Source organism: Panthera tigris, chromosome D3, assembly GCF_018350195.1.
Source record: "Panthera tigris isolate Pti1 chromosome D3, P.tigris_Pti1_mat1.1, whole genome shotgun sequence".
NCBI lineage: Eukaryota > Metazoa > Chordata > Mammalia > Carnivora > Felidae > Panthera > Panthera tigris.
The window spans coordinates 76813254-76828845 of NC_056671.1; the positions used below are offsets into that span (position 1 = coordinate 76813254).

General features: G+C 42.6%; 1 protein-coding gene across 3 annotated transcripts in view; it reads left to right on the forward strand.

Annotated features, from left to right (window-relative positions):
• Positions 1–15592, forward strand: part of MALT1 (MALT1 paracaspase) — a 61856-nt gene that overhangs the window by 30179 nt on the left and 16085 nt on the right. For 2 of the 3 annotated variants that reach the window (XM_042962761.1, XM_042962762.1), the window contains 3 exons: positions 2920–2946; positions 5068–5100; positions 10049–10252. In XM_042962761.1, the coding sequence (XP_042818695.1) occupies positions 2920–2946; positions 5068–5100; positions 10049–10252 (264 nt within the window). The remainder of the gene's footprint in view (positions 1–2919; positions 2947–5067; positions 5101–10048; positions 10253–15592) is intronic. The other variant, XM_042962763.1, reaches the window with a different exon arrangement.

Below are 15592 nucleotides of genomic sequence, written 5' to 3' on the forward strand. Positions count from 1 at the left end.
GCTCTGTCTAGCCTGCTGAGTGCAGCGATGGAAAAAATACTAGCTATAAGAAAGAGATTTCGCTGAACGATACTGTATCTCAGTGTTAAGGTTCGTAAATTGCCAGCGACACTGTCAAGTGGACACACGTAACTAATTTCCAGTTGACCTTCTACCGTAGCGTTACTGCACATCTTCTGAATAGGAAATACTTGCAGTCAATTTTTAATGTTAAGTTTTACCTATAGAGTCTGTTAAAGAGACGGATGGCTGTACTATCACGGATAACCATTTGGATGATCGCAGCCATCCTTTTAGCCACGGCTGCGTGCTGCTCTGATGCGAACGTGCTTTCCGCGAGAGTTTCCCGCGAGAGTTTCAGGACAGGCAGTTTCTTGTGGAGCACATGTTTTGTCCGGTATCTGATATTTGTTTCAATGTAAACAATTTTACGAATGAAGATCCATTTTTGAAGCTACAAGTCTATAGATGAATCCACTGTGTCCTCTTTGTCATAGTTTATAAAGAGAACCGGGCAAGAATTCAACATAAGCTTTTAAGTTGTTTTAATTCTGTGAACCATTGCGTATAAGTTCTAATGAGTAAATTGGAATACTTAAGTTTCCTCCTTCCCTTAGTATATCACATTGTTTCACGAAATTCGATTTGTAGATAGCAAAGTATTTTTTCAATTCCTGCTTTACACTTTTACTTAACCTTGGGCTCCACGCGGGTAAAGTAAAAAAAAAAAAAAAAAAAAATGATGTTAAATCTTCTGGTTCCTGGATTTTCCTGTCTTTCATTTCTCTGTGGTGTCACATTCAAGTGCCGTAATTACTGGTCTTGTCCTAAAGCATCCTTTTGACCAAGAACTCTCTAGCACAAAGGGATCCCAGTCCTGTTGTCCACAGGGGCCTTACATGAGAGAAGTTCTGTGAAGAAATCCTAACAAACTCATCCTCCTCCTCTTACTCCTTTTTTGCCTGGTTGCATGATTTTCTCCACCTTCCTAACGTTGGATATCTCTGAGAACTAACATACACACTAGCACTGCTGTTTGGCTTTAGGGCAATGCATGGAAATCACCGTCCTGCTGGGGTGCTGCTATGGGGTGCCTGTATGATTCCCTGTGGTTTTCACAATGGCAAACATTATTAAATTCTGATTTTCACACAAATCCTCTCAGCACGCTTGGAGATGAAGATCCAACTATGCAACTACTTCAGGAATTTCCAATGGAAAAATTAGATCCAACTTTTCTTTCTCAAAGAGCGTAAAAGTTGAGATGTTTTCTAATTGGCAGATTGACACATACCATTAACAGTGTCCCACTTCGTATCTTTTTTGGTTTTTTTAGCCTGCAGAATATGATGTTACCTATTTCATTTTATGTATTTTGTTAAAGATACTTCATCAGGACGAAAGTGGGGATTGAATAGGTGAAGCTTGGGATTTTTTTTTTTTTTGTCAACATTTATTTTTGAGAGACAGAGAGAGACAGAGCATGAGTCCGGGGCAGAGAGAGAGGGAGACGCAGAATCCAAAGCAGGCTCCAGGCTCCGAGCTGTCAGCACAGAGCCCGACCCGGGGCTCGGACTCACGAAACATGAGATCATGATCTGAGCCAAAGTCGGACACTTAATCGACTGAGCCACCCAGGCGCCCCAAAGCTCAGGATTTTCTCTAGGGCCGTGAAACTATTGTGTATGCCCATCGTAACGGTGAATACTTGCATGTAAGTTTTTAAAACCATTTAGTAGGAGGCCAGAGGAGGGGGAATCCCTGGATGGAATGCAGAATGTAACCAAAGAATCTAAATGTATTACAAACGTAAAGTGAAGAGGGGATGGAAGAACAAGATGCTGACCCAAGTAACTAGAAATGAATGACGTCTGTAAGAGAAGAAGCAAGAGAAATTGTAGAGAGCTCTGTACAATTGATGCAGTGATTATTGATGATACTCTTTAGTTGATTTTACACCAGAGAGAAGAATAAGTTCCTTCATGACATCTTATGAACAATGTAACATTTATAGTTTATTGTTCGTGTTAATTGGCATCTTCATAAGATTTACAAAGGAGAAACAGATGGCTGTAATGTCATGGGTATTTGCTTAGATGATTTTATCTGTCCTTTAGGCAGAGAGTGCAGGTTAATAATTCTGAAACTACTGTACCTCCAAAACACATTACATTGGTCTAACCATGAGAAAAGCATCAACTAATTCAGAGAGGTGCTACAAAGCACCTCACCAGTAATCTTCACAACTGTCAAGGCCATCGAATCAAGGAAAGGCTCAGGAACTGCCACAACAAAGAACCCAGAGGGGCATCAGAAAATGTAATGTGGTGTCCTGAATGGGGTCCTGGAAAAAAAAAGAGAGAGAGAGAGAGAGAGAGAGAGAGAGAGAGAGAGAGAGAGAATATTAGTGGTTCGTTAGTTGTGACGGATACACCTTACTAAACACAAGACGTTAAAATAGGGAAACTCGTGTTTACAGGAACTCTCTTTACTCTCTTCACATTCGTTCTGTAAACCTCAAACTGTTGGACAAGTAAGAGTTTTTTAAAAAAGAAAAAAATCATTTGAGATTGTTTCTTAGTTTCAGGAAGTTTACAGTTGAGGCCACAGACCTATCCCTTGACTCTTTTTTGTCCCGAAGGCCAGAATAGCTAAGCTAAAACTCTGAACACATGAAGGAGTCTGTTCAGCTTTTTGCCATTCAGGGAGCACGGTCATGACTTTGAAGTCCTCGCTGACCCCAGCAGCCTTTCTCTGTGTTCACTGCTTGCGCGCCTCCTCTTGGAAGGTGTTTGGAAAGTTCTAAACTGAACATGCCTGAATAGCTTGAAGCCTACCTCTTTGATTGGTCTGACTGTTTGTGCCACGTGGGCAGTTTGGTTATTTAAAACTAATCTATTTTCTCTTACTTCATTTTAGATGAATTAAATAATCTCGGATGCCCTGGTGAGTAATATAAATGTAAAATGTTAACTTGAACGTAACAACTTAAAGGTACTGTAGATATTCTTTGGCCACAGTGGTACTACTAAACTTTTTTCTTTACTAAAGTAATACAGTGGAGGATTGAAATTGGTACTTCTATGAAGTATAATTTCATGCAAGCGAAAGTATTGAAAATATTCTAGATTACAAGGCCGTAGAGACAGAAGCGTGCTGCAGCCACAGAAAATATCAATGTATATTTTTATCATTGTGTACATGACTCTGTGGCCTAAAAAGGCAGTTACAGGGGGAAGCGTGTGATCTTTAATTTGAAAGGCAAGAAACGGTCTGTGAAAGAATGACGGGGGTAACGTTTCCAAACTTGCCAGACTCCTGGGACCTAGTTCAGAGTTGCTCAATTCATAGAACACACCTGAGCTCGTCGGGTGGCTTGCCTTTCTCGGAAGCAAAAGCCGTGTGCGTGAGGATCACTGGTGCTGTACAGAGATACAGGCGGTCGTTGACCATGAAGAGACTGACAGCAGAAGTTTCCGTCACCCTGGCCACTTCTGACCAGATCAGATGTCTGAACAAGCGAAGCTGACGGGAAAGCCTTAGCTGTGGTGACACACATAGTAATGCTGAGGACCACGTCAAGACGGGACGTCAGCATGGGCCTGAAATCCTGAAAGGCAGTGATGGAGCCTGTGAAAGTATCTGGAAATGAAACCTTACACAAACAGCTGAAGGAGGCAACTACATCATTGAATATTTACAGCGATCCCTCTTACTTCTCGGCAGGTCATTTCTCATTATTTTAGCACCATAACTAGCCTGCTTAGTTTCGTGCCCATATTTGACTAGTCAGCGTCTGCCATTGTGAGCAGTGACGGGGCTGTGCCCCCTAGGCAGATGCAAATTAGACAGACCGGGTCGCCTCCCTTACGGGGGTGCTGTCCTGCTGAGGAGTCTCGTGGGACTGTGCTTCAGACTCCAGACCCACACCGAATGAGGCCTTTTCCTAAATTGGCCTCTTATTTCTTGCCGTTCAGTGAACATTGTGAAAAGTTACTTTGGGAAAACTTTTATGAGAAACCGCCGCTAAGCCTCGGAGATTTTCCTGGCCCCCTCTTTCATTGTATCCTGATTCCTCAAGAATCAAAAGATGCCCCCCAAAGTGAGGTTTTGAAAAAGAGGACGTTTAAAAACTTGTAACAGGCTCCAGCGTTTTATGTATGCTGTTAAAAACGCAAACAGAGGGGCGCCTGGGTGGCTCAGTCGGTTAAGTGTCCGACTTCGGCTCGGGTCATGATCTCGCGGTCCGTGAGTTCGAGCCCCGCGTCGGGCTCTGTGCTGACAGCTCAGAGCCTGGAGCCTGTTTCAGATTCTGTGTCTCCCTCTCTCTGACCCTCCCCCGTTCATGCTCTGTCTCTCTCTGTCTCAAAAATAAATAAAAACGTTAAAATAAATAAATAAATAAATAAATAAATAAATAAATAAAAATTAAAAAACGCAAACAGAGTTACCCTGTGTTGCGGTAGACACATCGCTGACTCCGCCCCATCTTTCCCTGTGGCTTCTCCCTCGTGGTCCTGGGCGTGGGAGGTATTTGGCTCTAGGTATACAGATGGCGGAAAGCACGGACTATGGAACGAGGCTGACTGGCTCAGTTCCTTTGAGCCAGCTGCTTCATCTCCCTGTGCTCGGATTCCTTATTTATGTGATGGTGGAAAGATACACCTCCGAGACGAGTTGAGGTTTATTTGAATCCGTTACATTTAAAGCACACAGAACAGGACCCGGCAGACGTTCAGAAACCGTTCGGCGCTTCTGCCGGTGCCTGGTGCCGCCACCCGCCGTCTTCAGACTGGTTTCTACGCGGCCGGTTAAAGATCACGACCCCCAGCCGTGGTGCTGAATTTCCGAAAATAGTCCCCTGTCCCGAGTCTAACTCTGCCCATCCAGGTATGTTTATCAAGAGTCTGAAAATCTTAAAATTACTGGTTAGCCGTTAGGAACCACATTCTGTCCTTTGCTGCTGCCGATCCTGCTGCTCATTGGTTCCGTGTATCTTTAACCCTGCAGATATTTGTATCACTGACAATAACATCCTATCTTTCTTGCATTTTTATCTTTTTGTAGACCATGAAGAGCAAACGGGTGATCAGCCTTTGGGTGAGTAGAGCTTTAAAATGCTTGGCCAAAGTACGACTTTGCGGCGCTTTTATGGCGATCACGAAGGGATCCGAGACATTTTAATTTGGCAGCTGTTCCAAATACTTAAATGACGTCGAGACCAGACGTTTTATTTTGGATATTGCTAAAAGAAATTACAGCACATGGGGCTTAAAGAGATTATGAATCCAGTTTCTGGGGCCTAGCCAGCTTCTCTGGGGGGATTTCTTTGTTTTGGCAACACGCAGACAAACAAGTAGGTAAACAAGAAACTTGTACGCGTTACAGAGAAGTGATGAATACTAATACGATCGCTTGGTGGGGTTGGAGGTTGGAGAAGCAGGGGAGAGGTTGCGATAGCAGCTTTACGTTTTAAAGGAGAGAAGGACCCGCCAGACGGAACAGAGTTTCATAAGCACACAGTTGTAGACAGTGAACCAGTGTGTTGTATTCTGGGGACAGCCAACAACACACAGTCCCCTAGAGCACAAAGAGAAAGCGGGGGAGATGTCGGAAGACACCAGACCTTGAGGAGCCCCGTTTGTCTCGCGAGCCATTGGAAGGAGACTTGTTGGTAGAGGGCTGAGAGTTGTCTCTCTTAAAGGCCAGTCTTGTATGGGCATAGAAAGTAAACTGGAGGGCAGTGATGTTCTTGGGGGCTTTTTTCTTTTTTTTTTTTTTTTTTTTTCTTTTTTTGGTTAGGAGGAAAGTTAAGAGACCGTTGCAGTAGTCAGTAGTCTAGATAAGAAATCACGAGAATCTGAACTAAGATAGTACCAGTGAGAACGCAGGAGACAAAGCAGACTCAAAAGATCTTGAGGCGATAGAATCAGTAAGCTGTTCTTATCACCTTTCTGTAGGGCATAAAAAGTAGACAGGCATCACCATGCTTGCTCGGATTCCTGCTTGGACCACTAGGTGGGCAGCGATACAACCCACTGAGTTAGAGGACACAGAATGAAAAGCAAGATTCAGGGGATAGGTGACTATCCGTTTGAGACCTAACCCGTCTGAGGCATTTGCATCACATTAGGTGAAGACACACGGCAGCTGGCGGCAGCCCGTTGTATGTATGGATCTGGAGCTTGTAAGGGAAGGCCAGGATTAGAGACACAGGAGCATCATCAGCGTAGAGGTGGAAATTCAAACCGAGGGGTAGCCCGCAACAGATTGCCAAAGGCCACAGAGAAAACGGCACAAACTGGGTAACCTTTGGAGGGAGCAGGGAGCCCATAGAGTATTTTTTAACCATTAGAATCATTTGTCGCTAATCAGATACTATATAAAAATCTAGATTTCTAGGTTCTTTTGAAAAGTGGTAGCTTTTGACTGGTAGCTAATGACTGAATAGTGGCTGCCCCTCGGCAGAGTGCTTGTGCCCCCCGTTTTCCTGTTGTACAGCCTCGGGCCTGCTTCACTGTCTCCCCCTTTCTCTGTCCTCCTCCCCTCCTTCCCCATTTGGTCTTGCCATGTTGCTAAATTTCTTTACATTGTGGCTGGGTCTCAAAAGCGGGAGTCGTCCGGACTCCCTAAGGCTTAGACCCAGAACTGGCGATCGTCTCGCCAAATTATGTTGTTCAAAGAGAATCACAGGGCAGCCCAGATTCGGGGGTCGGAGCCTTGCTGAGGGCAAGGATGGGGTGGCTGCTCAGAGGTTCTCTTCTACCACATCTGTAAAGGTAGGCATGGACTAAGGAACTTGGACTTTATTTTGAGGGACATGGAGATGAAAAGATTCTGTCAGATTTGGGGCTAGTACTCCATTTTTGGTAGCCAAAGGTTTGTGTTTTGTGTTTTTTTTGTTTTTTTTTTTTTAATAGCACTTAATCTATGTCAAGTTTCTTTCCAGGGGCTCCTGAATATTATTTATTTTGGATGAGATGAGTAACACACTATTAGAATAATTAGATGTGGAACGAATGCTATAACATTGTGTCGCTTTTTAAAGAATATATTGCGTTAAGCTTTGGAAGATGCCTGGGATCATGTAGTTAAAATACCTTTCTGAAGTGGTTTTATTATTCTATTGTTTAATCAACTGGCATTTATGTTTCCTTTTTCCAATAAATGGTTTGTGTTCAAGAAATTGTGGGTGGCTCTTACAGTAAATGTTTTTCTTCAGAAGATTTCTTCCATTTATTTTTATCACTTGAAAACCATCATGAATTGCTTATGTAGTTGCTATTTTGAAATTGTCTTTGATTCCTCACTCTTCTCTCCCCAGCTTTGCATTTTACCGCTTCTTTGCTCTGTCATATCTCTGAAGTCTGGCTTTTCCTTTTACTTCCTACGACCAATTCCCGGAATGGGTCTTTGTCATCTCTGTGTTGACCACTGCGGTCTGCTTCTCATCCCAAATACACCCCAGTTCACCTGTCATTCACAAGTAGATTGGGCAAGGTAAGATTTACTTACCCATCCTCTTTATTACCACTAAACTCGAGAAAATGCCCTGCGACATTTTAGGAATTGGCTATTAAAAACTTATCATTGGGGAAAATTGTTGAAAGAGCTGTGGTCAACTATTGATACATAGATTTTAAGCCACAGAGTTCTCAAGTTGTTGAACCCTGGCCCTCTGAAAACTGTACCAGGTGTTCTTTCTAAGTAACAAAACCAATGAATAAGGAATTGACATTGGCAAACACATGCTCAGTTTGACAACTGGTCTTTTTCCCCCCAGACTCTAGTGATTTTTTCTGTTACATCCCTTATACTTGTGTTTTGCCAATAAAACGTAGCCTAAAACATGTATTAGAATTAAATTATCATAATATTCCATCAGAATCACCTCTGTGATTTACAAACACTTTACTACCTGAATAACTTTGGGAACCCATGATTTGGGCTGGACCATGTAAGTCAGACATTCTCTTATTTCCCCTCACTTAGAGGTAGATTGCACTGAGACTGTCACTGTATCGATGGGTCCAAATTCTGATAGGGTTGCTGGGCTCCCGGAAAAAGCACTGAAAATTTTCTTTCTGTGGATTAGTCAGGTAACAGTCTTGCTCTAGAGTGGGTACTTTGGTGTAAGGGTACATACCTAGTTTATTTAAGAAGAAATCTTAAAAAAAAAAAAAAAAAAAGACCCAAGAAAGGTTAAGTTTTATACTGCCTCCTGTTGGAATCTATCCTGAGTGTCCTCTGCTTTTTCAATGATTTTTAGACAATGATTTTTAGAACTAAAGGCAGTTCAATAGAAACTTTGTCTGAAGTCTTTGTATGTGAAGTAGTCTTGATAATTGGCCTTTTTCTTTTGAATAAAAGAAGAGATTATCATCTGTATAGGACTTGAAGTGACTTTTTACTGAATTAGAAATGTTTAAGGGGCGTCTGGATGGCTCAGTCGGTTAAGCGTCCAACTCTTGATTTTGGCTCAGGTCACAGTCTCACGGTCCGTGAGACGGAGCACCGCGTCGGGCTCCATGCTGACCATGCCGAGCCTGCTTGGGATTCTCTCTCTCTGCCCTTCCCCCGCTTTCTCTCTGTCTCAAAATAAATAAAAAAGCATTAAAATTTTTTTTAATGTTTATCATTTCATTTTTTTTCTAAAATATGTGTATTCATGAGAATAAGCAATTTGCAAGAAATCTCTAAGAATGTAAATACAGATACCATGACCTAAAAGTATTGGGGCTTTTCACAAAGTAGGGTTTTCTTTCACTGTAAGAGAGTCCCATTCTTGGAGTTTGTGCTAGTTTTTCTCCAGACCTCACTTAACATTAGATTTAAATGTTCTATGTAAAGAAAAGAAATTTCACCAAAGAGTTTTGATCAATTTAATGATTTGAAACATCTGAAATTCTATTCCGTATGGCAGACATCACGTCAGCAATGTGATTATTTGTGCCTGTTTCAGTTTCATCGAAGTCATATTCATAATTTATAAATAAACTACTTAGTAGCACTTAGTGACAGAGGTTGGTCACCTAAGTCCTGGCCTGTGTCGGGAGGTGGCTCAAGGTCCTACCCAGTGTGGCTCTTCAGCCAAGTGCTCTTGTTACACCTTCCTCACTGCCCCCTGGTGTCTCCGTCACATTTCTGCCATGACCTGTGCTGCACATACGAGCCCTCCAGAAAAACATTGTAATAGGTTACTGCTGTCATGGCGCAGCCTCAACTCTTTAACCGCTAACCCCGCCCCCGACTAGCAAACATATAGTTTTGAAGACCAGCCTTCTACAGCCATTTTGGACAAGCAACACACGTGATAAAGCTAGGTGGTACTTTTTAAGGCATCGGTGTGGATCATTTTGCCCCTCGAAAATAGGAAAATTCTTTGTCTAAGAGTACACCTTTGAGCAGAGTCTCTGCACTGAGGTCAGAAAAGAAACTGTTAAGATATTCATACTAAAAGTTTTCACATATCCCTAAGGTCACCCAAATGACCTTTTTAAGAAACCAAAAGGAAACAATACATCAGCTGAGAAAATTCAGATACAGTTCTTGTTAAGTCCCTGCCTTTCTCTCCTCTTTGGTTTTCCCCTTGCTTGCTCTGATGAGAATTTGTCCTGTTCCTCTTTTTGGTATTTATTTTTGCTTTTTTTTTTTTAAGCCTTTTCCGCTGTCAGCAAAACAGAACTAATTTGATGGGAACCCAGTTACTAACATTGCTTGTTTAAATTTGCTCTAAAAGCTAGTTGAATATTATACTCTTTACTTTTGTTGTAACTCAGTACAAGTATGTGGCTTCCTATGCAGTTCATCAATAGCCTTGGCCCGAGTGAGCACGAATAAGTCTACTCTCTGTTGTCTATCAGCCTGTGCTCCTCACTGGAGTTTTCCACATAAAGTAGTACCTCTAAAATGAAATTAAATTAGAACGAGATCTTAATTCGTAAAGCATACAATTTGTTATAATTCTACCATTTCCATAGGTCTTACTTTAATCTTAATCTTTATGTCCTCCCTTTAAATCCCCTCTCTCTCTCCTTTTTTTTAACAGCAAAGGACAAGGTTGCTCTTTTGATAGGAAATATGAATTACTGGGAACACCCCAAGCTCAAAGCTCCTTTGGTGGATGTGTACGAGTTGACCAACTTATTAAGACAACTAGATTTCAAAGTTGTTTCACTGTTGGATCTCACTGAGTATGAGATGCGAAATGCCGTGGATGAATTTTTACTCCTTTTAGACAAAGGAGTTTATGGTAAGATACTTACAGTCTTGTTTTTATAATTAGCCACTCTTCGTTGCACAAGTTAGGTTAAGCGGTAAAAATCAGAAAATGGTCCGATTTGATCATTGTTGAAGTGAACATGTTGTTGAAGTGAAGGAAGAGTTTTGTTCTTGTAAAGACGATGGATTTGATCTTCGTTCTGTAGCTCCATGTGAATAACTAATTAACTCAGTGTCTTTACTTTAATGTCTCTTGTGAAAACATTTTTGTTCTTATTAGAATAATTCTTTCCTGTCTTCGGTGATTTTGGTTTTTATTGATGAGAGCTGAAGTACAGTAAAGCTTAATGACCAAATGGCAAATTGTATACTCATATATGTACAGTATTGCTGTGTGTGTGTGTGTGTGTGTGTGTGTGTAGTACGAAAGGTAACCAAATGTACGTTATGTTTGTTTCCTTTTTCTAACTATTTCATGGCATTTTCTAATCCTTTAATGGGAACTGGAATTTAGCAAGGATTTGTTAGTTAGTGAAACATATGAAAACAGTTTGTAAACTAAAGCTCTGTACAAACATAGTTAAAGGTGGACCTCCACAAAAATTCTAACAGTAAATTTGTAATCATTTTATTCATTCCATCATTTAAATATGTTAAGAACACCACATATATGGTAAAGATTTTTTAAAGAGACAGAGTATGTTGTCAGGAGTAAGTAATCTCTTTGGTAACTTACTTTTTTTAATGAGTATAGCCACAAAAGGCAGGCCAGCTGGCGGGCTCATTTGGGCTGTATTTCACAGGGGGTGGGACTGTGATGCAGTGCGATCACATTTGATTGCCAGGGAAGTGGCATTTCCAGGCCTGTTATTAGGCATGCTGGTGATAAATAAAAAGTATCCGTTTAGGGGCGCCTGGGTGGCTCAGTCGGTTAAGCGTCCGACTTCAGCTCAGGTCACGATCTCGCGGTCCGTGAGTTCGAGCCCCGCGTCGGGCTCTGGGCTGATGGCTCAGAGCCTGGAGCCTGCTTCTGATTCTGTGTTTCCCTCTCTCTCTGCCCCTCCCCCGTTCATGCTCTGTCTCTCTCTGTCTCAAAAATAAATAAACGTTAAAAAAAAAAAAATTAAAAAAAAAAAAGTACCCGTTTGAAAGCTTTTATATCTTTCAAATTATTTTACTTCAGTAATTTCTAAATAGATTAATTTCTAAATTCAGCCTTTTATTTGTAATGAGACTGATATGATGAGGTAAGCTCGGTGGAATTGCTAATGAGGCTCAAAAGATTTTTTAATTTTGTTTTTAGTGTTCATTTATTTTTGAGAGAGAGACAGAGTGCAACTGGGGGAGGGGCAGAGAGAGAGGGAGACACAGAATCTGAAACAGGCTCCCGGCTCCGAGCTGTCAGCACAGAGCCCAACGCGGGGCTCGAACTCCCGAACCGTGAGATCGTGACCTGAGCTGAAGTCGGACGCTCAACCGACTGAGCCACCCAGGCGCCCCTCATTCTCATTTCTTACTGAAATTGTCACCTTAGCTTTAAGTCCTTTGTCTAGCTTAAACCAAAACTTTTAATTGCGCCTGTAAAGTAGAAAACCAGAAATATTAAAAAGTTGTGGGAAGAAGAGCTCAGCTTGTGCTGAGGCTTTGCCCCGATACAAAAACACCGTCGGGGCGTGTGGGCGGCTCCATCGGTTGAGTGGCCGGCCCACTCTCGATTTCAGCTCAGGTCATGGTCTCACGGTTCGTGAGTTCATGCCCCCCATCAGTCTCTGCACTGACAGCACAGAGCCTGCTTGGAATTCCCTCTCTCCTCTCTGCCCCTCCCCTGCTCGCTTGCTCTCGGCTCTCTAAATAAATAAATAAATGTTAAAGTTTTCTGTTTTGAAGCGTTGTGCGTATCCCAGGCATCAGGCACATCTGATGCAGACGTAAGTGTGGCAGAGGCTTCGCGTCACAGGGCCTTCCACCTGCACTGCGCCTTCACCTCCAGTTGACGGCCTGTGGGGTGGGGGAGGCCAAGGCAGAGCCGTGGGAGAATTTCAGCATGAACGACTTCAGATACGGAAAGCATATGCATCCAGGCTCATGCCCTTTTATATCACGTCGCCCATGGGTTTGTGGAAGAAGCAAAAGTTGCCCCAAAACAGAAAGTAGGTAACTCACTTTGAAAACATACATAAACCTAAAAAACACCCTCTGAGAACAGAAATAACTGATCTCTACTACACGTCCTTGAAGACAGGTGAAGGTAAAGATTTCTAGTTGTCACACGTAGATGGCTATGAGAGAGAGTAACTGAAATCCCCCCCCCCCACACTGTGCCTTCCTGCATTCTCCACCTGCTGCGGTTCAGCTGTGCTTTGGTGGAGAAGGATATTGGAGTCTGGTCAGAATATGGCCAAGTCTCGTTTACCCTGGAGGAGTCGTTCAGTTCAGAGCTGCGTGGTGAGGCGGGGGCCTTAAGTCGGCTCGCTCGTGCTCAGTGCTCCGGCTTTTCTGCTGACTAGTGTGGAACCGTAACTAAGCTATTTAACTTTTATAAGCAGAAAAGGATTTATGAAATGGATAGACTAACTTAACGAAGTGATTGCAGAATAAATAAAGGTAAAATAATTATCCCCGTGCCTGGCACAGTAAAAGTATTATCGGTATCATTTCCTGAATTCCAGTTTGTCTGCATCTTTAGATGCGAGGTTCGAACCAGATAGCATTCCACTCGAGGCCTCAGTTAGAGAACCCCAGCTTTCATATGTTTTTATGTATTAAGGTTCAGCCTAAGGTTTCATTTGGAAGAAAAAAAAAAGGAGTTTTTTAAATGATAGTGTAGCGAAGCCATGGAAAACCAGCTCACTGACATTTTATATTTTCTGAGAGTAAAGTTAACTAGAAAGCCAGCAGCAGCTTATAAAGAGACCGTGGAGTATAGCACAGTGGTTGGCCTGGCCAGCATCCAGACTCCGGTTCCGTCACTTATTAGTCATGTGGATTTACATGAACCATTAAACCTCTCAGTGTGTCAGTATTTCCGTCTGTAAAAGGTGGGTGATAATATAACTGCCTGGTTACGAGAAATACGAGGATTATAGGAGGTGATAACTATACAACTAAAGCACTTTATTCAGACAGCGTCTGGCACACAGGAAGAGCTATGTAGGCTGACGGTGACAGTGCTGGTGGCAGTGACTGTCCTCGTCAGAGCACCGTGCTAGGTGCACTGCAGCTCAACTCCGGTGGGACCGTCCTCCGTTTCGGCAATTCTCTTCTCTGTAGGCAAGAATAAACATCTGTAATAAACTATGTCCTTGGAAATCATGTTCCCAAGAAACAGGATTCCCTAAAGGTCTAATGGACAGGATTATATTTGTAACCACATTAAATTTCCTGTCATTTGGGGCGCCTCGGCTGGCGACTCTTGGTCCCAGGGTCGTGAGTTCAAGCCGCATGTTGAGCGTAGAGATTACTTAAATAAGTAAATAAACTTAAAAAAAAAATACTTTTGTCATTTTATAAAGATGCCTATTTATAAAGATGTCATTTTATAAAGATGCCTACCCTTGAGTAATGCGATAATTGATTAAATTAATTGGCAGTAATAGAGATGGAATTCTGAAAATACAATGATTTGGCCTAGTTTGTTGTACATAAAAATGTTTACTCTCCTGCCATACTATTTGGTTGTAGACTTTGATACAAAATGCTTCCACTTTCCAGAAGTCATTTTGGGGTGGAGAAAGGTTGTTTGTTCCTGTAAGTGCCTTAATTTCAATGATTGCCTAGTGGGACGTATGGCATTGAAATAACGGGCCATGCTTAGGTCACCCTGGTTGACGGAGCTTAAACCTTCCCTTGAACTTGCTGCTTCTCCTGAGTTACGTCTCGCTAGAGGCAGATGTGTCAAATGATAACAGTGGGGACAATACTCAAGCTGCCTGGTTGGCTGTCTTAAGTAACATCAGTTGTAGAAATGGTACCGTTTCTACTGAAAATCAGGCCCTTTCTAGAAAGTTCTCTGGATCCAGCTCTCTCCTGATTGGTTTGCATTGTTAATTAATGCATTCGAAAGTATTTACCGAATTCCTTAATATATCTGTAGCACAGATAAAGGAGTATGCTAGGTGTCGAAGGAGATATGGAAAATAAAGAGCATGATTTATACTCTCAAAACTCTAAGTCCCTTAATATAATGAGGACAAAATTAAAAATGCGTTTTTTGGAGTTGGAACACCTATCAGCTGTATGATTGTAAACAAATCACTTATCTTTTTCATTTTCTCACCTATAAAATATGAATATAAATCATTTAAAGATTGTTACGTGGATTAAAATCAGTTCATGTATATGAACGTATTTCCAGAACCGTGAGAAAGCTATACAAACGTATAAGATTAATGTCTCTTATGAGCATTTTTACCAAAGAAATTAAATACGCATAGAACTGTAAGGTGTCCCTAAAAGCCAGCGTGTGATTATGTGTCAGAGAGTGCTGCCACACGGCTTCCCAGCAGGGAGAGACCGAAGTGTCAGAAAGCTGGAAACCAGGTGATAACCTGCTGAGGGTCCTGAGCGTGAGATAACCCTTGAGGAATTGCCATGATGTGGGTAGATGGGAAGGAGGGAGAGTAACTGAGGTAGAGTCGTGAAGGTTAGAAATGAGCATACCTTGCTTTTAGAAGCAGTGAACAGACTGATGGGGAAGAGAGTCCCGTTTTGGACGCAGGTTTCCCGCTATGTGAGCGTTCCCAGGCCCAGACAGCCTTTTCTGGTACCTCCGGACACATCTTGCTGACGGATGCACAAGATACATTGAGATACAACCCAGATGCTCACAGACACAGCTCAGAGGTCTGGCGGTTTGCTGCCGGGATGCTGAGTGTGGATCCCGGGGAAGGAGCCGGCGGTGCCTCTCTCTCTCTGCTTGGCTGTGTTCTGCCTCCAAATGACTCGCTGCAAACAAACGCTAAGTGCCATTTCTGCTTTTTGCCTTTTTTTCATAAAAGCAAAACGTCTCAGGGCTCCTGGGTGGCTCAGTTAAGCGTCCGACTTTGGCTCAGGTCATGATCTCATGGTCCGTGGGTTCGAGACCTGCATCTGGCTCTGTGCTGACAGCTCAGGGCCGGGAGCCTGCTTCAGATTCTGTCTCTCTCTCTGCCCCTCCCCCGCTCATTCTCTCCTTTGCTCTCTCCCTTCCTCTGTCTCTCTCAAAAATAAATAATCATTAAAAAAAGTCCTCTTTAGATTCCTTTGGTTTGCAAAACCAGACACTATAATGTGGGTCTCTCTTAAAGGCAGAGTGGTGTGGCACAAACTTTAAAAAAGGGAGGGGTGGGGCGCCTGGGTGGTTCAGTTGGTTGAGCGTCCGACTTCGGCTCAG